At 48.1% G+C, this 23,701-nt stretch overlaps 5 protein-coding genes across 5 annotated transcripts; 3 read left to right on the forward strand and 2 right to left on the reverse strand.

The window, feature by feature from the left end:
- Positions 1 to 1,141: 1,141 nt before the first annotated feature.
- Positions 1,142 to 2,440, forward strand: N7446_012416 (Zn(II)2Cys6 transcription factor; the record flags this gene model as incomplete). Its single annotated transcript, XM_058521158.1, has 3 exons — positions 1,142 to 1,210; positions 1,305 to 1,524; positions 1,545 to 2,440. 3 exons carry the CDS (start codon positions 1,142 to 1,144, stop codon positions 2,438 to 2,440), a joined length of 1,185 nt encoding a protein of 394 aa, XP_058366524.1.
- A 426-nt stretch (positions 2,441 to 2,866) lies between these two features.
- Positions 2,867 to 3,241, reverse strand: N7446_012417 (uncharacterized protein; the record flags this gene model as incomplete). Its single annotated transcript, XM_058521159.1, has 2 exons — positions 2,867 to 2,932; positions 2,984 to 3,241. 2 exons carry the CDS (start codon positions 3,239 to 3,241, stop codon positions 2,867 to 2,869), a joined length of 324 nt encoding a protein of 107 aa, XP_058366525.1.
- A 745-nt stretch (positions 3,242 to 3,986) lies between these two features.
- On the reverse strand, positions 3,987 to 4,475 carry N7446_012418 (uncharacterized protein; the record flags this gene model as incomplete). The annotated part of the gene is made up of 2 exons (XM_058521160.1): positions 3,987 to 4,292; positions 4,350 to 4,475. The coding sequence occupies 2 exons, from the start codon at positions 4,473 to 4,475 to the stop codon at positions 3,987 to 3,989; spliced, it is 432 nt and encodes a 143-aa protein (XP_058366526.1).
- A 14,425-nt stretch (positions 4,476 to 18,900) lies between these two features.
- N7446_012419 (uncharacterized protein) lies at positions 18,901 to 19,563 on the forward strand (the record flags this gene model as incomplete). Its single annotated transcript, XM_058521161.1, has 1 exon — positions 18,901 to 19,563. One exon carries the CDS (start codon positions 18,901 to 18,903, stop codon positions 19,561 to 19,563), a length of 663 nt encoding a protein of 220 aa, XP_058366527.1.
- Positions 19,564 to 20,224: 661 nt separating this feature from the next.
- N7446_012420 (MFS transporter) lies at positions 20,225 to 20,854 on the forward strand (the record flags this gene model as incomplete). The annotated part of the gene is made up of 2 exons (XM_058521162.1): positions 20,225 to 20,347; positions 20,396 to 20,854. The coding sequence occupies 2 exons, from the start codon at positions 20,225 to 20,227 to the stop codon at positions 20,852 to 20,854; spliced, it is 582 nt and encodes a 193-aa protein (XP_058366528.1).
- Between the last annotated feature and the right edge of the window lie 2,847 nt (positions 20,855 to 23,701).

The raw sequence follows: 23,701 nt of genomic DNA on the forward strand, positions 1-23,701 counted from the left end.
GGAAATGAACGGTGAGAATGAAACAATGATGGGGAAACACTAGCTATGCTTTCGCCTGATGCGAATCCCAGTAAAGTGGAAAGTTGATAGGTCTTTTCTTTACACGCGGCGGTTTCTCACTCGCGACTCTCATGGTAAACAATCTGTAACCTGCATGAGAAGTGAGTTAAGGTGGCATGATAAACGCGTTTTTACGTGCCAATAGTCATGGTTATAATAAATCTAAACTTTGGAGTAGATCGAGTGGGAACAAGAGAAGTTATGGTAGTCGATTTAACTAGAGCAGCAAAGATGTGGAAAGACGACTTGTAGATATATATAATTTCGCTCGACTTTCTGTAGCAACCGTTGGTCACCAAAACTAGACATTTACCTATAAAAAATCACGAAAAATAATGACGCAGAATATATAGAGCTTACCGAGCCCTACAATATAGGGTATATACTTCAGAACATGGATTGCATGGGAAATATTTTCTACTATGCTTGACCGAGGCCGTGATCGCACTTGAAATACAAGTTGGCTAGTGGAAACGTGTTTTTCTGTAATACAAAAACCGGGGAAACGGAAGATCCATTAATGCGCGCAAAATGCATGATATGAATAATATGAATGCGAATATGAATAATGCGCTTATTCGCGCGAATACGATATTCATTTATTCATATTCGCGGGGTGCGAATATGAATATGCCCTATATTCGCATTCATTTATTCCTTTCGGAGCCCTACCGGAGTCACGAGCAGAAGGCAAGCGTGCTGTTGGTGTGAGCTTAACTGGCAATAGGCATGTCATGATGAATTCTAAGAGATGCTAATACTGATTTCACTCACACAGCTCACATTTTAAAGCCGAACCTGGTTCCCATGGGTCAAGGGAACCGATTGAGTTGGTGTGACCTGGTCCGTAGTCTGGGCTCCAAATCAGGTCTGCACGTGACTACTCGAGACGTTCATCTCCAACGTCGGCTCTTGGCGTTTCAATTTGCTGCTCCAGGAATAACTGAAGAGAAAACAAGGTTGCCTAGGCATACCACGTGATATCTTTAAGCGTTTTGTCTTGATTGAGTGACGAATTTCTATAAGAGTCTTGCAGACAAAAACACGAGGTTGTAATGTGAGGACAAGAAACCTTCGCGCAATGCCCATTCGCCGGTCCCACAAGAAGTCAAGACACGGTTGTACGGCTTGCAAACAGAGGAGAGTTAAGGTCTGTTTAATCTCCGGTGGACCTTCAAGCCTGCGATCACTAATGTATGAGCCAGTGCGATGAAGTAAGACCAGTATGCTCCAATTGCAAACAGCGTGAGGAGGACTGCAACTACGTGAGCGCGGCGTCATATCTGTGGGCTAGCGAAAAGAAGCCTCGTACTAGGACTCGGAAACGCAAACAGCCACCTTTAAAAGATGTCGAGCAAACTTCATCCCCGCCTAGCGATGCTCCTTTCTCTTTGCTCGATAGATGCGACCGCACCCGGCCTATTAGCCACCCTGCACCACCACCGCTAGACATAACCCAGCTACGTCTCTTGGTGAATTGGCAGAAGAATACGTGTTACTTTTTTCCCGCGATGCGGACACGCGAATTGTCTGGCAGGTGTTCTTAGTTGATGAGGCTTTGGAATCACCCTCACTAATGCATGGTATTCTGGCTGTTTCTGCGCTGCACCTTGCCCTCTCTGAGCCCGCTTCAGAACAATCATTCTGGTTTGGTCTCGCCACAGCGTATAAAGGCGAGGCTTTGTACGCGCTCCGACATAATTTGACGGAAATGACTCCAGAAAAGGCCAAATTCATGATGGGCCTATCTGCTTTAGCAGTGGTCTATGCTTTCGGCTCTGTTCTGACTGATGTGGATGACGTTCAACCAGGCCTTGACGCTCTCAACAATGTGTTTATTCTATGCCGCGGTGTACAGCAAATAACAGGACAAGCGCACTCCTACCTACAGCAAAGCAACTTCGCGCCACTTTTCAACCCTGGTGAACCAACTGTTGCTGTCCCCGATCATGTTCAGCAGTCTCTTGATCACCTTGACTACTTGAATACAGAGTATAACGAAGACGACAATGGTACTGCAACATACAGTCAAGTGATTACAGCTATGAGGAGCTTATCTGCGCACGCTTTCGCCCAGCCAAACTCCATGACTTTGGCTGCTGGATGGGCTATACGCGTGCCTTCCCAGTATCTTGAGTACCTTCAGTTACAGAGACCTTTTGCTTTGGTCATACACGCGCACTACTGTGCTTTTCTTCATCTAGCCCGCGGAAATTGCTTTTTCAAGAATTGGGGTCACTCGGTCTTAAGAGATATACTCAAACTCTTGGATCACTCTTGGATTCCCCACATTCAATGGCCGATCTGTGAAATATTTGGTGATGGATATCCTGACGAGTTATATAGTGGCCAGGCTCATACTCCTGATTTCAAAATATAAAACCTTTTGTGGAGCTCCATTAGTAGCGAGTCGCTCCGAAATGTTGGCCAAGAGTAAAGACTTACATACATTCTCTTACGGACAGTACAGAAATAAGTCAAGCACTGGATAGTACCGCCTAAGAGAGGCCAAGTTTCGCAGGCGCAGGCGATCTTCGTGGCATTTAAGACAGTATGTATTCTGTATACACTGTTATAATTATTCAGGTACTGAATGTTTAAGCCTGAGGACATTCCACGCACCAAACCTCTACCCCAAAAGCTTTTTGAAGCATTTATTTTCATTAAGTTCATTCTTGCTATGGCCTGTGTGGCCGATGGTGGAGGGCTGGAAAGACACAGCAAATCGCCGAGATAAGCTCTCATCAGCTTATCAAAGGGCTGTCCACACTAGACAATAGAATGTCAAGCCAGCTGACTTAATTGCTTACGGGGTCGTCATCGCCTTAGTTCGCCGAAATAGAGGCGCGACAACCGATTTGTTTCGTCTTGGCTGAGAAGAGCTGTCAGAATGTGTGAGGCCGGACGGCATCGGCAGACCTACCGTCTGAAAGCCAAGGTCCATAAGCATCGTCGCCGCTTGGTTGATCATGGTATTCAAGTCTTGACCGCTATAGTAGTCATAGGACGCGGCATGGCTCGCTGATCGGGGATAGGCAAGAATCGGGTGTTGGACAAGATCGGCCGCTCGCAAACGGATCAGGTCATCCAGAACCTGGAGCTGTCCATATTCCTGAACCAGTTGGTCCGCGGTGTCGAAGAAATCGACCTGAGATGTCTGACCACTGCGTTGGATACCCATGGTGAGGGAGAGTTTGCAAGATTTAGGGGGATGTTAGAGAGCTCGCAGCATCGATCTCTGAGAGAACAAGGGCCCTATATATGAGCAAACCAACAGGTTAACTTGAACATAATGGCATTGATTCTAACAGATAACGTTAGTGCTTAGGATGATAGAGACGGTCGTTGGTGATTTCAGTGTTGTAAGAGCGTTTGAAATCCAATCTGATCATCTTTTCCGCAAAGATGTTTATTTCAACATCCAGTTATGGCGCGATGGTTATTACCTGGCACTCTTCGTTCATCTACCTTGCTTACGGATTACGTGGTCTCTGGTTAATTACTGGCGGTATCGAGTCACCACGTGATGTGGCAATGAACACGCAGCGACAAAGGAGAGCAAACACCGGCAAATGTAAATTTGCGTCCTTGTCAAAAGGCGGAGTGGTGTTTCAGGGATAAGTTGCTAAAATTAAGCAACGGAGAGGTAGCTTGTCTTGCTCATTGATGAGGCTGGTTGAGGTCGTGTTTAGGGTTCTTAATAGCTCATAATTTAACAGTGTGCTCGCTGGTCAGACTATCCCTACTCGAAGTACACTTCCTACACTTCCTACGATCATCAATATCATTGGCTCGACTGGCCATTTAAGTTACAAGCGACTGACAAATTAAACGTTGGCATGTATGATATTGAACATTTTCTTGTATCGCCTTGTCATATAGGACTCTCAAATCCAAGCGGCAAAATGATGGCTCTCTCGATTGACTTAGACACTCCGTGCGCGTGAATTCAGTCTGCTGGCCAAGAACTCCGCATCCTGCAGCCAGCGTGACTTAGTATGCCGCTTGAGGTGCTGAATCCTGATTTCGTCGTGCGTGTGCTGAGCAACGAGCCGTTCGTTGTAATCATTGAGTTGCTGCGCTCGATTCCTCCTTCGACGGCCCCTTTTTTCCTTGCGCTTGTCTCGGTGGCTTCTAATGATTGGTTTCTCTACTGCATCCCCCGAAGAGGGACGCACTCGGTCTGGCTTCGCTGTGAAACCCTCCTTCATAGTTTTTGGTTGCTGTTGATTCTAATGGGAAAAACCAGCTGCACGCCCAGGGCAAGAAATAAAAAGTGGAAGACCTACCGATCTTGCTTTCGGTTCAGGACCAACAATTGTTTGAGTGCTCACCGCATAGGCTGGGTCGATAGAATTTCCAAGAACATCGTTGGAAGCATGCAGCTCAACATTTGGCGTGGAGTCTGCCGTCATTGCTATCATAAGTTGTTTGGAGAACACAGAGGCTGAAAAGGTCCTTGTATTTGCGGGTTTAAAATAGTTGAGGGATAAGACGCAGACGGAAGTAACCACTGGTCAATGGGATAGAGCCCCTTCGCGGCCCTGTGATAGACTTCGCCAGATTGACCAAGCGGTCTGGGCCTGTTTTTGCGTAAACGGGCAATTCTGATGAGTAGGCTGAATAAACGGGGTGGGGATACACCTTTGTGACCCTTGAGCTCGGGAGCTACACCCCCAATAAACAGTATCGGAGGGGTAAATAACCGGATCCCGTTTTGAGAGTCCCAGCTTGACGCTGCTCATGAAAGGATGTGAGGGAAACATCTACTGCCGATTTGGTTTATTTGGTGGAGAAGAACAACGGACTCGGTCTCTGGACCGTTCATCTCCCGTGCTGTTACTTCCTGCCTGAGAGATTTAAACAGCACTTATCTGCTGTGCGGTTGTTTGTTTTGTAGTTATAGAGTCTTTTTCAGATCAACAGACGCATGTAGTGTTCTTGACATGCAGGTGTTTATTTGTTGTGAGGTGACAGGTCAATTGATTAGGTTCTAAACATTTGGATTGCACCGAACCAATCGACTTCCTAATTTTCTCGTTTAAACGCACATGCGGTTGGCTATTTTGAGGCCATCCATTTGTTGTGGCTCCATGGTTGGTGTTTGAGCCTTTGACGAAGTTTTGTTTACCCTAATCCCGGCATTTGTCTCTTAGTTCCGAGTGTCTACTGGACACAATAAAGCAACCATCGCGGCGTTCATCGAGATCGGCGGACTCCAGTGATTAAAACAGAAGGAATGATAATGAACAACCATGGGATATGGATGCTTGACAGAATTGAACATAACGCCCGCTTTTGGGTTTCTCATTTTGTCGTCGTTTACTCCCTGGCCATTCCCTAGGCCCTCAGGTACTGGTCAGCAAGAGTATCGTTCACGTTTATGACCTCGGACCGAGCAATTTCAACGCGCTGTGGTATAGTGTAATTCGCCTAGTCAGGTCCGTAATTAACGATTGAAAGAACGGTCATCATCCGGTCTTCAAGGCCAATATTTGCGCGGGGTTGACGGTGTGTAATATAATGGGTGAAGACGTTCAAGCGATAAACAAGATGACAAGCTGCTATTACACATAATATTCAGTATTTATATTCAGTGTTTATGTTCAGTGTTTATGTTTAAAGGAGAAACTGTACATTTCTAGACAATACAAGAAAATGTGCATCTTCCAGCACGAATACACTGAACAGCTAGATTATGGGCAAGACGAATCTAAGTATAACGCATAGACTTGGACAGATCTTTAGCTTCATCGAACGACTACGCGTTTGATTATTGATCCCCAGCACCACGAAGAGGTGTCTGTCCGTTGCTGGAGGCAACTAGAGCATGAAGTGAGCCCAACGCTGTACAGCTGTGGCCCTCTATGTGCTTCACGGCGAGTTACGGTAAGTCACCGTGAAGCAGAAAACCCAACGCTGTAAAGCTGTGGCCCTCTATGTGCTTCACGGTGAGTCACGGCGAGTCATCGTGAAGCAGAAAACCCAACGCTGGAAAGCTGTGGCCCTCTATGTGCTTCACGGTGAGTCACGGTGTGCGAACCTCTGAGACTCGGGGCAGGTTTGGGCTTTATATTTCCTTGTACGGTATTCAAAGAAAGCCACGTGTGCAATTCCGCTTTTTAGTCATACATCGCTCGACAGAGCTGCCAATGAAACTTTACCTCCCCAGCCTCCCCACCTCCGTTCAGACACGTTGACTCGCCGACATTAGTAAGACTTATGACTCGGAATTAACCACGACACATTCGTCATCACGGATCCCCTTTTTCACCATGGCCGTCGTGGTACTCTCTTAGTGGACTTTTTGTCTGCGGGCAAAATTCACCAAAGGTGAATGACTCTAAGTATGGGAAATTAAGCAATTTACCGCAGTCCTTTTTTGAGGGTGCCGTGTGGGATTAAACAATAGCTTAATGCGTGGCTGGGAGGAGTGTTAGTGATACTCCAAAGGTAATCTGCAATTATCGGTCATGAGTGCGTTTAACTTTCAGTAATTGTGCATCCTAATCTACGCACGCAACTTTGGTGGAGTTTCTTAACCCCCTGCCCGCAGGGAGATTGGTGATCTCAATCTCAAGTTTTGATCGTCTACATTGCTCTGTTTTTCCCCGCGCACCTTCACTGTATTTCAACTGGAAGATCGGTGGGCTCAACCCACCGCAGCGGCCACTCCCTCGTTCGTGCTTCATTTTTAGTAGAGTATTTGCTACACGGGGCGCATGCGCATTTGTTAGTGGCGTGTCGGTCGCTTACTGGTAATTTTTGTGGTTTCTTAGTTTTGGGATGTTGTTGGCTACGCTTACAATACAGCATGGAATACTACGTGTCTCAAATATCTGAAATGAAAAGTATATGTCAGGATGAGGAATTAATGTACTGGCTAGTACTGCACATGTCCAATAGAATCTGATGATTGATTGAAGGTGTGTAGATCGGTTCAGCGATCTCTGGAGTCTACTGTCCGTGCTCTGGCGTGTTATGACACCGTATCCGAATTTAGCCCGAATACCATACAAATACTAGGGGAAATTGGGTGAACGATGAACAAGCCTATCCCAAAAGGCCATAGCGGTATTTGACCGCTCCTTTAGTTTGTCACACCCCCCAGCGTTCGCACAATTCCAACCTCTTCTTGTTAATCTAGCAGATTTCCAATATCCTCAATGCCCATCATTTGAACGAATTCTGCATGCTTCTGACGTGGCAATAGCTTGGTGAGTCCGTCCGCAGCCATACCCTTCGTCTCAGTCCATTTGATGAGAATCCTGCCTGCCTGGACCTCCTGACGAAGCCAGAGGTGGTGTATATCAACATGACGTAGCTTCGTCCGCAGCTGAGGAGCTTCCTTGGTGAGAAGCCGAATTGTCTGTTGATTATCACATCGGATAGCAAGCTCGTGCTTTGGATCAAAGCGAACAGCCTCAAAGAGGCGTTTCCACATGCTCATAGTCCTCGCAGCCTCAGAGATCGCTAGCAGCTCCGCTTCGGTTGTGCTAGTAGTCACCGTGCGCTGTTTGCCAGCTCTCCAGTCAACAGGTCCTCCAAAGATCTTGCAGATATATCCCTCCGAGCTCTTCCGGTCAGGGTTATCGGCGAACGAGGCATCACTAAAGAGAGTAACGGCTTCATCCTCCTCGGATTGGCGTGGGCGATAAGTGAGGGCGTGGAAGCGTGTGTGATAGAGGTATGATATCACGCGGTTGATGGCTTCTAGATGGTCCGGACCCGGATTCGTGAGGAATTGAGCTAATGTGGAGGTTGCTTTGGCTGCATCTGGCCGTGTGATGGTGGTTGCATATTGAGCGGAGCCGACCTTCTCCTGATACTCCTTAATCCGTTCACTTGTGGCTTGCCCAGTATACGGCTTTAATGTAGCTGGCGCAAGGGGTGTATCAAAGCGACGATGGGTGGTAAGGTGATATCTGCTTGCCATAGAGGAGATGTATGAGTCCTGACAGAGCCAGAGGGCCATCTGCTGTCTATCACGGACTATACGAATCCCAAGGAACCATGAAGCTTCACCCATGTGTCTCAATTCCCATGCGGTGTTAAGCTTTTCTCTGATCTCAGCCGCGCGCTGGCGCTGAGATGGGTGATTGACGACAATTATGTCGTCTACATAGAAGAACACAATGATACCGTCTGCTGCGAAGAGACAGAGGTCTTCTTGAACGACTTTGAGACCTAGTTGGGTCAAGATCCTTGAGGCCTCGCGCTGCCAGAGCCTCGGAGATTTCCGTAGGCCATAGAGAGCTCTCAGTAGCTTCCAGCAATAGCCAGACTGCCTAAAACCCTCGGGCATCTCTGTTATCACCGTTTCGTCTAGCAAGCTATTTAGGAAGGCGTTGACAGCATCAAATTGATGTGTATCAAGGTCAAACGCAGGGACCAAGGCGAGGACGGCGCGGGCCGTCCGTGCGGCGAGTGTAGCTGAATACTTCTCTTCTGTAGAGAGTTTCTGGAGGTCTCCTCGCACACAGATTCTCGCCTTTAATTTCACGAGATATCCGTCACTATCGAATTTATAGTTGAAGACCCACTTCAATGGGAGGACCTGCACGCCACGGTCGTTCGGACGCCGTATAACCTCAAAAGTGCCCTTCCGTTCGATGGTTTTGACCTCAAGTCCAGCAGCTGCTAGGAAGCCTTCGTTAAACGGGTGATTCAACATCTCTCTCCAAGATTGAGGCTCTGGGGGTAGATCATCGCGGTGTGTTCTCGTGTGTGAGTAGGATCCGTTGAGGCCAGTTGCGAAGGCAGCGAGTACACCCTCTTCGTCGTCGTCCACTGAGAAGGCTAGATTACTAGTGTCTCTGGAACTTCGCCTGCGTGAGCCAGACACAATGTTGCGAGATGAGATATCTCCCACGATGTCTCTAGGTGCCGTACGAGGCTCTGAGGCTTGCGCTGGCTGAACGGGAGGCGTGGGTGACGGTGACATCATTTGTTGAGTCTCCACTAGTTGCGAAGTAGCTTCTTTCTCCTGGGAAGGCGTATCCAAGCTCTGTGGCTCCGTCACCTGCGAGCCCGCGTTGACTGGTTGAGGAATATCCAGGTTTATTCCGGAGGCAAAGGTGCCGTGGTCGATATCCTCATTTTCTTCAACAACCCATGGCATAGACTCTAGGATGTCACTGATAGACTCCTTCTCTAGCTCTCGAGCGTTGAAGAACACATTTTCATCAAAGACAACATCTCGTACTGATCGTACGGATCCTCTACGTGGAAACCATACCCTCCAGATATTCGATGCTTCATAGCCGACGAGGTAGCCTATCTCGGCACGTGGCTCCATCTTCGCGGCGTTCGGAATACCTTGCTTCCGCACATACGCTCGGCAACCGAAGATCCTTAGATTCGCGAGATTCACACGCTGTTGTGGTTGATTAAGGAAAGCCTCTTGATAAGGGACTATCCACTGGCCGTTTGGTAGCTTTGTGGGCGATCTGTTGATGATCCATACAGCGGCTTTGACAGCTTCAGGCCAAAGACTCTTCGGGAGGCCTGCATCGGCTATAAGAGCGCGAGCCATGGTGATTATCACCCCCCAGATCGCTCTGCGAAGCCGTTCTGCTCTGGAGTGCCCACAACACTATGTTCAATGATGAATCCTTCATTCAACAGAAAGTCCTCTACTGTGCGACCAGCAGATCGTTCGTTATCATATCGGAATGCACGTATGGGAAGATTCCACTGCTTCTTAGCTAGTGCAACAAACTGACTAACCGCGTCTTGGCAGCCATTCTTCTTCTCATGTGTATAGGCCGCGTGGAGACGAACACCTTCAAGGTAAAAGTGCGTCAACCAGCGGTCTCCGTTGTAGCCTGGGTCGATTTGAACAAGGTCGAAGTGGATACGTCCGTATTTTCCATACGGCGTGCCTGTTGCCCGCCGAGAGATCTGACGCTTAGCCTTGGTCAATTGACAGACCTCGCATCTCTCAGGGTTATCGTGTTGATTATCCTCGCATATTCCGTCGATTTTGACCCCATCAACCATCTCCGGTAGCTTCTCTAACTTTTGATCAAAGGCGTGGCCCAACCGACGATGCCAGCGCCTCGCTGAAGCCACTGAGAGGTGAGGCTTCTCCGAATGCCGTCCGGCAAAAGCTGATTGGCGGTTCGGGCTGTAGATGACTGTGTAGAGGCCGTGATATCTCTCGACCTCAAGAACAGCTTCATTGCCTTTGAAGACTGCTTTTTCATCAGATTTGAAGCAGAAGCCCTTGTCCTCGATTACAGAGAGTGAGATCAAGTTTGTATGGAAGCCGGGTGAGTACCACACGTCATCTAGGATGACAGGCACCGCAGCACCTGTATGAGGGTGTCTTCCGGTGATTCTGACTTGCCCATAGCCTATCATCGGTGTCTCGGTTTTACCCGTCTTAACAGTGCTTTTTCGCGGCGCATATGTCAAGAATTGCTCGCGATCGTTGCAGATGTGAACAGTGGATCCAGAATCCAGAATCCAGCTATCTTTGAGAAGGTCTTCGTCCATCGCTGATGATGCGATAGCTTGAGTATCATTGGCGAAGAACACTAGGGGCTGACCCTCTTGTGGAGCCGTACCGGCTAGGTGAGCTGATTCGGCCTTCTTCTGCTGTATTTTCACGATTTTCTCTTGATCTTGAGGACTCATCTGCTTGATGTTTTCAGATATCCGTTCAATAGTGCCCTCTTTCGGTTTCCATCCTTCTGGTCGAATAGATTCATTAAGATAGAAGCACTTAGAGAAGTGATGTTGGGGATGAGTGTTACCACACGGACATTTCTTCCGGTAGGTCTTCTCCACAGGCTTAGCCTCAGGTTCACCGTTCAAAGAAGCAAGAGCTATCTTTGGCTGCTTCCGTCCGCTAGAGATCGCTAGATCCCCCCGGCGGCTACGGTAGCTAGCAATAACCTCATGAAACGTGACAGATTTCTCTTGATCTGCGAGCCTTTCGCGCCAGGCTGTGCACCAAGTGTCATCAACTAATTGAATGGCGTCCAAGAAATCTCGAATCGCGAAGTGATCTCCGTTGGAGCAGTCGGGTATGCCTGCGATCTTGCCCTCTTCAAATAGGCTAACCCACTGAGTTAACCAGTGGTTAGTGTCGCCTTGAGGCTTCTGTCTAATCATTTCTCTCCAAGCTCGGCGAAGTTGTTGCTGGCGGCTTTGAGGCTTTGGTTTAAACGTTTCAGATAACTTTATTAGCTTCTTCCGCGGTGAGTCCTCTCCCACAACAAGATAGTGGTGTTCCGTAGCTAACGAGCGGGTGATGAGGTTATTCAACCGTGACATAGTCTTCAATAGCCTCTGCCGGCGCTGGTCGCGGCGATCATACGCTTGAACGGCGAACGTATATCTCTTGAGTTCGGCATCATCTAGCTCCATGATATCTCTCTCCCGTTGGCGGTTATCCCGTGGTATCGAGGGCTCTTCCTGAGCCTTAGGCACCTGCAGGACCTCGTCATCCGCCTTCTCCGGATCAAGGTAGTCCCATACATCTTCTGCAACAGCCGCTGACTTGATATGGCCTATCCAGACCCTCCACTGCGCTTCTGATTGAAGCTTTTGGTCAAGCGGGACCTGCATCAGATCTTCCCTCGTGATATCGGACATCTTCGCACAAGATGTAGCTCAGATACTCAGATTCTCCTCTTATGTCGATTCCAAAGGCGGCTTTTCTTTGGTGCGGATCTTCGTGCGCTGAACGTAAGAGCTCACAAGAGGTGACTGTCGTTCAGGGGTATCCGACCGAGCGCTTCAGGGGGTTCGTAGACTGCAAGATACAGTGCAAGGTCGTCTAATATCTCTCAGACAGTCTGGCAACCGGGCTCATAACTGTCAGGATGAGGAATTAATGTACTGGCTAGTACTGCACATGTCCAATAGAATCTGATGATTGATTGAAGGTGTGTAGATCGGTTCAGCGATCTCTGGAGTCTACTGTCCGTGCTCTGGCGTGTTATGACACCGTATCCGAATTTAGCCCGAATACCATACAAATACTAGGGGAAATTGGGTGAACGATGAACAAGCCTATCCCAAAAGGCCATAGCGGTATTTGACCGCTCCTTTAGTTTGTCAGTTAACATTAACTTGCTCTTTGTTTTACAATAGGCGGTCTCAAAAGCGGTCTGTCCAAGGGTGTTAAAACATTTGCTGCGTCACTGTACATACCTGTATGGAAGTCTTTATTTTGGATCGATATATTCAGGGACGGGACAGTGGTCGGTTGCTATGGTGGACAGATGTTCGCATAGATACTTTGACCAGCTAACCCCGATCTGCTTCTCGACCGGCTGGCATGGGTGGCATAGTGGACCTGGTGGGAATCTCATTCTCACAAGCACTTTCTAGCTTGTCAGTCCACAACGTAATTACAGTATAGATGTCAGTACATTGGAAATCCAGTAGGTGAAAGGGAAGAACTTATCAGGTGCCTCGAACCGAAGGCCTGCTCGACTTTGCGCAGCAAGTGACAGTGTTGTAGAACAAATTGCTGGGAGGGGAGGGCGAATTTATAGGTTTCTCGGCTCCCGTCGCGTACGTGCTCTCTTATAGAGCAAACGTTCAAGGACACGACGCTATCCTAAGTGAGGTCTGTTGCAATTCATGCCTTCGTTCTACCGCAACTATTAGCAGCGAAATTTTTGGTGTCATGTTAGATGCCCACCGAGTAAAAATGCTAGGGTCATGTTGAGAATGAGTCAAAGTGAGTCGGTTAAGAAACGTTGGCTCACTGTTGAATCTACGGTCTTAATATTGAGGCAATGGATGCTGTTCATTCTTTGATTCTACCAAGAGCGCTCACATTTTCATCTAACAATCATGGAAATTTTCTGACCTTGCTCGGGTGTTGATTGTCTGAGCCGTGTGTGGTTCTCTCCGTTTAGGCTGCGGAAAGCGTCTGGCCGCGATCGCGCGGGCGCGTGTACTCAACCATCAACCCGTTGAAGCTTGGCCGTCCTTGCTGACGGGAGTCAACTTTTGAACCTGTGATCATGGTTGAGATACATATCCTTTTTTCGATTTTCTTTTTCTGTCCTCTAGATTTTACTCTATTTACGTTTGGGATTTCTGAGCTCTCAAACGAATGTTGAAATGCGTTGTGATTGAATATATATCCGTTCATCACCAGAAGCCACTAATATGAGGCACATTCACCAACCATCAACATCGCGAGATTAATCATCAACACCACATTAAACAGACTGCAAACAGAGTGCTGAGATTGAAAAGCTGACTACGCTGATTGACTCTCATGGTGAAAATGAGACTGAGTACCTAGCCACCAATGTCTTCTAGTCTATAAAAACCTCCAAGAATTAGTGGACATACTATTGCCCAGATACTCGACTTTCCCCTGCGATCAAGATGGATGCCCCTAACAGTACGCCAGACCAGGAAAAAGAAGGAGAACAACAGCCCACTGCATTGCCAATCGTTTCTGAAAAAGAGAATTCGCAGGAGGCTTCTGATCATGTCCCTCCACTGGTAAGTAAAGCGGCTCAGCTTTCAATGCTCTTGCTGACTGCCGCAGCTCTCTCCCTCGCAACAGGAAGCAGAAACAAGACATATCTTGGCGACCGAGCCCTTTCAACCTATTTTGAATGTGCTAGCAAACCTCGAACGCGACGATCCCAAGTTTGCCTTTCCAGTAGGTCGAATTGTCGGACTCAATCTACATGTACCAGGGTTCTTGGACAACGCAAGAGAAGGGTGAAGGGTTGCATATTCATGAATGTCCTAGATCTTAATTTTCCAAATTGGCAATAATATGACGACATTGTAATTGAGAAAGAATTACCGCATGGAAAGTGGCTTACATCTGGAATAGCATAGCCTTCGTGGAATGTTCTGCGAATAATCCCGCATGTTCTAGTATCGCTTTTATTACCCCAATATATTATAAACAAAAAACTATGGATCCAGTGACAATGTGGGCAGTGTAGCTAGCGGAGAAAGTGTCGATTAACTCGGCCGTCCCGTATTGTATCACGACAGCTACCCGAAGTAGATGTCGCCAGCTCTTCCAGACCACCAAACCTTTTCCCCGGAGACCGCTTCAGCAATCTTTGCGGAGTGTTGGCATCTTCCATTCTGCTTCGAATGGCCCTCTGGATGCAATCGTTTCTTGCTAGATCCAGCGATCTCTTCAAACTGAAGATTTCCAGTCTGGGATTGACCACAAGTGCATCAACAATCGAGGAATGCCCACCCTTGACCGCCAACATCAATGGATCCTCAGACCATCGATTCCTGATGTTGACATCAATCCGATCATGGCTTAGTAGTGCTTGGACCATCTCCAAGTCACCACCACTGGCGGCAATGCAGAGAGCAGTGTCGTGAGTTGCGATCGTACTTTCATTGATATTCAGACGTGCGCCTTGCTGCACTAAGAGTCTTACCACATCGAGATGGCCATGTGCAACCGCTCGACAAATAGGCGGATCTATTACAACCCTTCCATTGATCTCCACACCCTCCATACTCAGTAGACAAGCAACCGTGTTCACGCGACCGTGATATGCAGCCACGGAGATTGGAGAGTGGCCTCCAACACAGATATTCAGACTGATCCCTGGCACCGCAAGCAGCCGTCGTAGGAGCACGGTATCCAACCTGGCCACGGCGTGGTGGAGAGATGTAGACAGCGTCTCGAATCTCCCGCGGCCTCCAACAAAATTGACGTTGATGTCTTTCTCGGCCAACAGCCTTTCGGTTATCTCGTCGCATGACGAGTAAGTAGACAGCCAAAGTGGCGTATTGCCATCTTGGTCTTTGCAGTTTACGTTGGCACGGGGGTGACTTAGGAGCAAATTGACCATTTCCAGGCGCTTGTTTCGAATGGCGAGGTGGAGCGGCGTATAACCATTCCGGTTCTGGATGTCCAAACTCAGGCCCTTTTGTCCGAGAAGCTGTTTGACTACATCTACAGACCCATAGGCCACTGCTTGGTGAAGAGGTAGCTCAGCCTCTTGTGATGATTTGGTACCAAGAAACACCTTGGCCATCGGATCGTTTGAAAAAATCATTTCCATCACGGGTCTATTGAAGCGACATGCCCAGTCCCATGGCGAGTGGCCCGAATCATCCTGTAGATCAGGGTCACTGCCTCTAGAAAGTAGCAGATGCACGAGCCCTATTCGGCCTGCGAAGGCTGCTAGGTGGAGCGCCGTTCGGCCGTGTTTGTGCTTGATGTCCACCTGGACGTTGGGTTGATTTAAGACACTTTTGACGGCGGAAAAGGTTCCGTAGTGGATAGCATACCACAAGGCGCTCTCCCGCGCTTGATTTTGAATGCTGATGTCTAGGTCTCCACGACTTAGCAAGAGATCCCGCACAGCAGCGGAAGAGTATTTGAGCGCCCTCATTAAAGAAGTTTTGCCTCGGTAAAATGCATTGACGTTGGCGTTGTGCTGGAGCAAAGCCTCCGCAAGACCAACGTTGTCGTATTTGACGGCCAGGTGCAACAGATTGCTGTTCTGAAATTTGATGTTGTATTTCCAGATGCTGGGCTGCAGTTTAAAATCAAGGTCTTTGCATGATTTTGCGAGGGCAAATAATGCACTACCGTCCAAATACGACACAATCCACAGCAAAAGCTCGTTGGGCAGCTCTGTGAGGTTTCGCTGTAATGTATTAGCTCATCGGTAAAATCAGCAAGAATGAATTGAACAGACCATGATGGGACAGCGGATTGAGCTAACGAAATGTAGATGGGGGTGAGGTGAGAGTTGTGAAAGTAGGATATGGGAGGCCTTTATATACTCACCTCAGCCAAATTCCGTGGTCAGCTAGGAGTGTAGTCTGTCAGTCCGCTGAGAGGTGCGTAGCAATCACAAAGCCTTGACAACAATGCTCAGGCGGAGTTGGAGAATCTGTGGGGTCTAGCTCCTGGGAACGCCAAAACTGTTCCTGGTAGTGTGTCGATGGCCTGGGAACCGAATCTATCTCTACGTATCCACATCTTGCACCTAGCGCCATAAGAACAAATCACAACCTATCACGCACTTCGAAATTCATAGGCAACCCAGAATCTAATGCAGCATTTGTCGACTTCGCTGCCTACCGCAGTAGCCAATCTGTTCGCCAATGTATGGTCCCCGCGATGGATAGTCAAATGTGCAGCTGATTGCAGCAGTGGTCTGGAATGATATCCCTTCATGCAGGCCACTGATCGGCTGTATATGGCGCATACTGCGTGTGAATGCATTCTTCCACGTACCGACTGTTTCAAGGAAGTGTTCCATGCCAGCCACGCAGCCATGTAGGTAAGGAGCCACGCGATGGCATATAAAGCTGGCGAGGGAACGCCGCAGTGGATTGCCCAACACCAACACAATCCGAAGCATTTTCTGCCTTTGACGACCACCTCAATAACTACCATGCTGCCTTGGAATCCGTTTCTCGTTTGTGAGATAGAGGTCAGCCCCAATGGCGGTCCTGGCTCTTGTTGCGGGACGACGAAAAAAGGCGAGCCGTGCAAAAACTCGATCAAAGTTGAAGACACCAAGATCGGCTATCAAAAGTTGACCACTCTCGCCAGAGAGCCGTTTGACTTGTCAACGTTGCAGTCCAAGCTCTGTGATGTCGCCAGAGACTTCCTCTGCGCGAGATAGCACCGGCAACGGCAGGCTGACCAAGTTGGCCAGCAGTGGTATGAAGCCGCCGTCCGCAACCAGGCGCGAGTACTACATGGCTCCAGAATGGCTTCTCCATCAGTCATTGTACATCGGGGCCGATGTCAGACATCGTAAGCCTCAAGGCGACGCCCTGCATCAGACAACACTGGCCGGTCACCTCCTCACAGGCTCAGACAAGACCCGCCGTTACGGTTGTCAACCAACCCCGAGCCAGTGCAGCCATTCAATCCATTTGTGACTTCGGCAATGCTGCGGACGAACAGTGTTTCATGGCGCGTTTCCCCGGCCCAACCCGCTATTCTGGCGTCCGTCGCTAATATCCGGGCGGGTTTCCAAGAATTGACGCTCCAGAGTCTCACCCCGAGTGAAGAGGTCGACAGCATCCACTGTGTGTTCTGCCTGACCGAGGATGAAGACCATGCCAATGAGTGCGTGATCTTGCGTTGCCATCAGTGCCGAGCGCTCTCTCATCTATCCTGCGCGGAAGAGTGGTTAGAAAGGCGAGATACAGGATCTGGCACGTCATGCTGTGTGTGGTAAGTGTGGATGACCTTGTTTCTGCGACGACCAGGATACGGATGACTGCAGTCGAAACGAAGGAGCCCTAGATGCCTTGATTCGCCCCTTACGAATCCCCTTGTCAGATGCCGAGACACATTCCGTCCTCACAGCAAGTGACTCGTCTCCCGATGGTGGACCCCGTCGCTCGGCCAGACTAGCAGGGGCTCATCTACCGCGAGACCTGTCCGCCTCTGCACCGCTTCGCCGGTCGGCACGACTCAATTCCACTTACCTTGGGTGATCACAGGTTACAGGCGAGGTAAGACGGAAAAGAGGAAAAGCGACTTCCAATCATACGGGAACGTAACTGCCAATCTTGCTGGAGACTTGTGCAAAGGATGCCATGACTGGTAATAGCGTTATTGAGTGACCTGTAACGGGTCAGACGCGTTGAATACTATATGGCCATCTTATATAGCCTTCTCCCTCCACGCTCTGTTCTGCCACCACCTTGCCCGCTACTTCTACCTATTGCTGTTCCGCTTATTTCACTTGTTATATTCTCTACGCTTTTATAAACAGTTCCTAGCCTAGTTATATTGAGTCAATCGGCTTCAACCCTACACAACTACAGTCTTGCAAAGATTCAGGGTCTAACAAAGGCTTTGTGATTGATGAGGGTCTCGGAATTTATACGATCACTATCGTTAGTATCAGATCGATAATAATTGTCTACATTTGGTCCTGACTGCTCCGTTTGTTATGCTGCTCTTCTGTGAGAGAGGCGACGGTCTCTTCGGAAGCGGAATCATGCGTTGTTCGTTAATATAGATAGGGGTTATGGCCAGTTGTTCCGAGACAAAAAGTGCCCCGTCCTATCCAAGCTCGTCACTCCGTTGTTTGATGCACTCCTTATCTGACTTTACATGAATTAGGGTCTCTGAGATCCGGCGGATACTTGTCATCTTGTAAGGTTAAGGTTTTCGGGGTAACCCCAACTCCCAGTCTACCACGTGGTAGTTATATACTTTGAGAGGGACCCGAAAAAGTGGAGAGGGAAGATACTTTCGAACGGGTCTGGTATTTTTCTTTATTTTACTTCAACCAGTTAATTCACATCTTGGTGTGGAAGGCAGTCTCTGGTGATGGTGAGGTTATGGAAGGCAGATCCACTGAAGATGTATGGATTGTACCTGCCGTTTCGGGAAAGCCAAGGATTTTTGAGATGACTCAGTAGAGATATCGACAGCACGGAGCCCGGACCTATTTACAGTGAAACTTTAACCAGCAGAGCAGGATTTGATCCTTCGATTTCGGAACACTAGATCGCAAGAACCGCCCCTCGAAGCCTTTTCCCTCCTTTCTTTTCTTCACCAGCTTTTTTTAGTCGAATAATGCATCCCTGTCCATAGCTCCCTGGTCTCACTCTCCTTAAAGGAGTCTTCTTCTCCGCGTGTGTGAAGGAGTTAATTTTTGGATCTCCTTTGCAGCTTTGTTCCCGTGGGATATCAGGGCGCTGTCATCTCTCCTTGGACTGGTTTCCATTCACCCTCTCGTTGCTGGCATTCTTGTTCAGGGCTGGTATCTCCTGTTCTCTATTTCCCTCTTCTTCTTTGGATCCGTCCACGGTTTGACAGCTTGATACCGGTGACAACTATTCCTTTCTTCTATACTATCATCGGCCCTGTCGACTGCTGGAACCATGTACGATTCTACCCCGCTGGATCTACACCGCTTGAGCCGGCATAGTCTCCAAGAACGATATGAATCGGACGAAGAAGCTGTGTCCGAGTCTGATACCGGAGCCCAGGATCTACTTTCCTCGCCGATGGGCTCTCCGGTTGAATCCCAACGAGCTGCCATCTTCGATTCAGGCCTGAGTGCCGACGATGCCTCTCACATGGACCCTGATTCGGATCGCGAAGAACATTTGCTGGCGCCACCAACAATCAAACGGCCACGCCCTGTGTCTACGGATACTATCAAGAGGACGAGCAACGCTGCCTTTGACGACAACGCCTATGTGTTTGACCCGAAGGAGCAGTTGGTGCTTGAGCTACCATCGCCAGACTCTCCTCCACAACTGGCGTCCAGTATATTCTTGCAGCCATCGGTATATGTCTCGCCGAAGCCCAAGTCAACCACCAGATCTCGATCTACTTCACCTCCCTCGATATTCTCAGTCGAGGAGGCAGACATCCAAGTTGCAAAGAAGGTCACTTTCATGGAACCCCAGACACGGCCTACCGTTGTCCTGATCAACGCCCTGGGGAAAAGACCAAGCTCAAGATCCCGCTCAAACCATTCTTGCTCTCGGGAAAGCAGCCGCAGCTGTCCTCCTCTCGCCAGAGCCGACACAGGCTAGCACCACCTCGCTCCTCAGAGCACATCTCCAAATGACACTCCTACAGCTTATACCGTTTTTTATTTTGAGCAGTTACGTGGTGCTTGCAAGTGCCGGTTCCGCAGTGGGGCCACTCATGGCCGGCTTTGTGGTCGAGTATAGCCTTGGTTCCTGGGAGGACGTTGTCTGGCTCTGCGCCGCGCTAGCAGGATTTGATTTCCTGGCTCTCGTTGTTTTTGTATCCCGAGCCTTCCTTCACTCGACCGCATCTTGCTGTCCTGTCACCAGCCACCTATTCATTATTTCCGCCAGATGACGCTAAAGCAATCAAGGTAGGCCCCAGTGTAAGCAATGTCGAGAATGCTCAGGGCCTGTCGGTTGGTGAAAAAGAAGACTTTGTTGTCAAGTTTCCACGTCGCCGGGTCGTCACATCATTCTTCCACACAAACCAATCCCTATCTCTAGCCAAGGCTTTTTCCGTACCCTTTGTTTTCCTACCATTCTTGGTTGTTCTCTGGACAGTGTTTGTCTATGCCAGCGCCCTCGCCTCGCTAGTGGTTTCTTTTTGTGAGCCCCACGATATTGTATCGCGGGAAGGTTGGCTTGCAAACATATGGCATTAGCCTTCCCATCACTTCTCATGGCGCCTCCTTGCCTATTTCCAGTAAGCAGCGTGGGCCTAATGCAAGTCTCCGCCATCATCGGCTTCACTCTCGCTACCTTCGGCGGTGGGTACGTCTGCGACTTAATTACGGCCCGGATGATCAAGCGAAACCGCGGTGTATTTGTACCAGAGCTACGGCTAGTATCCATGGGGCCGGTTCATTCATTGGGCCTATTGGCTGCATTGTAGTGGCATTCACCTGTGACGGGAGACTACACTGGGCATTCATCGCAGTCGGATTCGGCATGGGTGAGTTCTTCCACTTCTTTACACCTCTTCTCTCTTTGCCTTACTCCTGTCGACCCTGGCTTTGACGATGAATCGGCGGACACCGCCTGGCGTTCAGTGGCTTTTGGCGCCGTATACGCGCCAAATGTGACAGTGACCTACCTTGTCGACTGTTATCCCGCCTTTGCATCCGAAGTTCTTGTCATTGTCAACGTGGCGAAGAATGCCATTGCCTTTGTCTTCCTCTACGTTGCGGTAGATTGGGTCCAGTTGAAGGGCTGGATCCAGGTGTATATGATAATATTTATGGTGGTCAGCCTACCCATGGTTTTGACAATTCCATTGTACTTCTGGGGTGATAGAGCACGGCAGCTGTTTATAAGGATGAGCTCTCGAGAGGCAAAGGCAGCAATGATCTAGGAAGTCTTTCGATTCCGGTCATTGATGGTGAGAGATGCTGATACTGGGGTCGGATACCATTAGTGGACCGTTCAAATGCATGAGTGCTCCTCTAGGGTCAAAAGGAAGGTTCAACCCTTATGTGTTACGCGTTGCTTTATGCTGCTGGGACTATCTGAGTTTTGCCATCAGTCCCTGATTTGATAGCTGAGATTCTCTCGTGTTTCATCTCTGCCTGCTTCTGTCTCCGTTTCTCCTGGAGAACAGACTTTTGTATCTAGGGAGCTGTTATAGGCTATCAACCGTGGAAAGGGGGAGCATCTTGAGACGCTTAGGGCTCCGAAAAGAATAAAGGAATGCGAATATATGAATTCTTTTTACTGCGCAAATAAACGCGTTATTCATGTTCGCATTCATATTACGTACAATGTGAGATTTCTCCGCGTCAATATTTTGTCCGGTACAGCGGTTATCGTATTACTGAAATGCGCGTAGTGGTCGATTTCACAATGCCATCGCGTTACCAGCAACGCTGGACTATGAATCTCCGTTGCGAATATATGCTGAAAGGTACAACCTGCTTATGTAGGGTTGACCAGCTTGATGTGCCGTAGGGATCATTTTGAGACATGATACTCATTCATATGGGTCTGTCCATAGGAACTTGAAACCGGCCACGAATATCCGTGAAGATTATATATATCTGTCAACCTAATTGCGAATCATCTCAGGAAATTAATTGAATAGATCTTCTCAGTTCCCTGATTCCATTCCAATCCATTTCACACTTCGTGCACAACGAAATGGCACGTAAAAACGCGTTTGCTTCACGATCCCGAGCCTTCAATGACCCTGGCTGCATTTGTTTACGTTCAGAATCGTCAATATCGCGCTGCAGAAAACAGAAAAGGGATCTATCAACTTTTCACGTCAGGAAGGGCATATAAAGCGCGATCAGGACTGGGCCTGTCAACCATCATCCTATCCTCAAGTCCCCTACAATTTCTAACCCTAGCCCAGGTAGCTCAAGGTATGTTATGCATCACCGTCGATACCCTTTTGATATACTGACGCCAGGAAACAGTAGCATGGCATCTAAACCTAATCCGTCCATGCGGAGGACACGTGGTCTTCCACGTTGAGAGTATAATGCTCTACACAATGGCCTGGTTTCGTCACCTTCGGAGCAGTCTGAGGAATCTACCTCTGAAACAGGACGCACTTGCTCTCCTCAGCCCTCCCCATCTAGGAACACCGAAGACATGCCTCAGTCGAAGCAGTCTTATTCTTTGCCTAGCTCCTCGCCCTCCCCGCTTAGCGGTCTGGATCAAGGCACTTGGTGACTGTTTCCTTTTTCGGTGTTCCGTGCTAGTAAGTCGCACATTATCTTGCTCGGGAAGCCGGACTAGGGACTCTGTGTTTCAGCCGATGTTGCCTTTCCTCCCAGCAATTGTATATCAACTATCAGGTCAGGAATTACTACGTGGTCCAACAATTTGGCATACAAAGGATTTCACATCTGCATTCCGTTTGTACACGACTATCAAGAGATACAGAGCTCAATATTACGAGTTCAGATGGCAGAGTGCCCCGTAAAACCATTTATAATCAATAGTAGATTTCGACACGGCCCGTGGATTAGGCGGGCCGCCTATCATTGGCGGCGCATGGTCGGCCCAAATGCAGTGTATTTGACCGATACTCCTAACGATTATAGATTGTATTTATGTCAAGAGATTAATAATTCTACTACTTATGCAAGAAACTTAGTAGTAAATATTATAGATGAGGAGGTAAAATTATTTTTGGATTGTTTCCGTGATAATACTGTTTCACATTTAAGTGGGTTTAACCAATGAGTAGAACCAACTTATTCTAGATTAAATATTTTTAAATTCAATCCAACTAGTATTACATTAGTTAATCATAATACTGCATTAAGAGTAATTGAGTATCCTGTTGATGTCAGTTCAAATACATTAAATGAGAAATCCTGTTACTCCTTGAACAACAGAAGTAGCAAATATGCGGCTACAGAAACCCCACGAGAAATGTTACAACATGCTTCATGGTTATCTCGTCAATTTCTTGTTTATATTGAATTAGGTATACAAATACAAATTTGGATAACTTATCTAAATAGTTTAAGTAGTTACAAATGTACTGTAACATTACCAGATGGTTGCACATGTAAAATATTATTTCAAGATAAATCAGCACTAACTGATTTTATAGGTAGAACAGACAAATTCATATATATATGCCACCATTTGATAATTCTTGTAATAATTATGATCCTGATACACTTATGCAGATAAGAAAAACACAAGATTGTATTCTTTGTGTTATTAAAAGTGGACGTACGGGTGGTCAATATGATTCGCCATATAATTACGAATCGCCAAGGTACGTTATGGATTATTATATTGTAGATAACGTATTCGGCATGCGAGCTGGCCAGGTAAGCGAGCTGGCCACCCACCAATTATTACTAGCATTAAATTGTACATTTCAGCACCACAACATCTTATAATTGAAACTGAAGCTATTCAGACCTCTCTGGGCACCTATTTCTTTTATGTCCTACATTTTTACAAAGGCTACACCGCTGCCTTGCTCTCTGAGGAGGCTGAGTAGGTGTTGGCGAAGACCCTCCTTCTCTAGCTGATCCTGCTTCATCAGCTATTTCTTGTCCTGAAACCATCGATAAAGCCTCCAAAACAGTCATGCCACCTTCGTGAGCTATTCGCTTCCTTGTACGCTGCTTCTTTCGGGTAGTCTTCGCATTGGCAGCCCGTAATTCGCTATTTTCCTGACGCATAATAGTAGCGCCATGGATAGCTAAATGGCAGCCTTTTACGATCTGCT

Source organism: Penicillium canescens (genome assembly GCF_028828765.1).
Source record: "Penicillium canescens strain IBT 15451 chromosome Unknown utg000010l_segment0_segment0, whole genome shotgun sequence".
Taxonomy (NCBI): domain Eukaryota; kingdom Fungi; phylum Ascomycota; class Eurotiomycetes; order Eurotiales; family Aspergillaceae; genus Penicillium; species Penicillium canescens.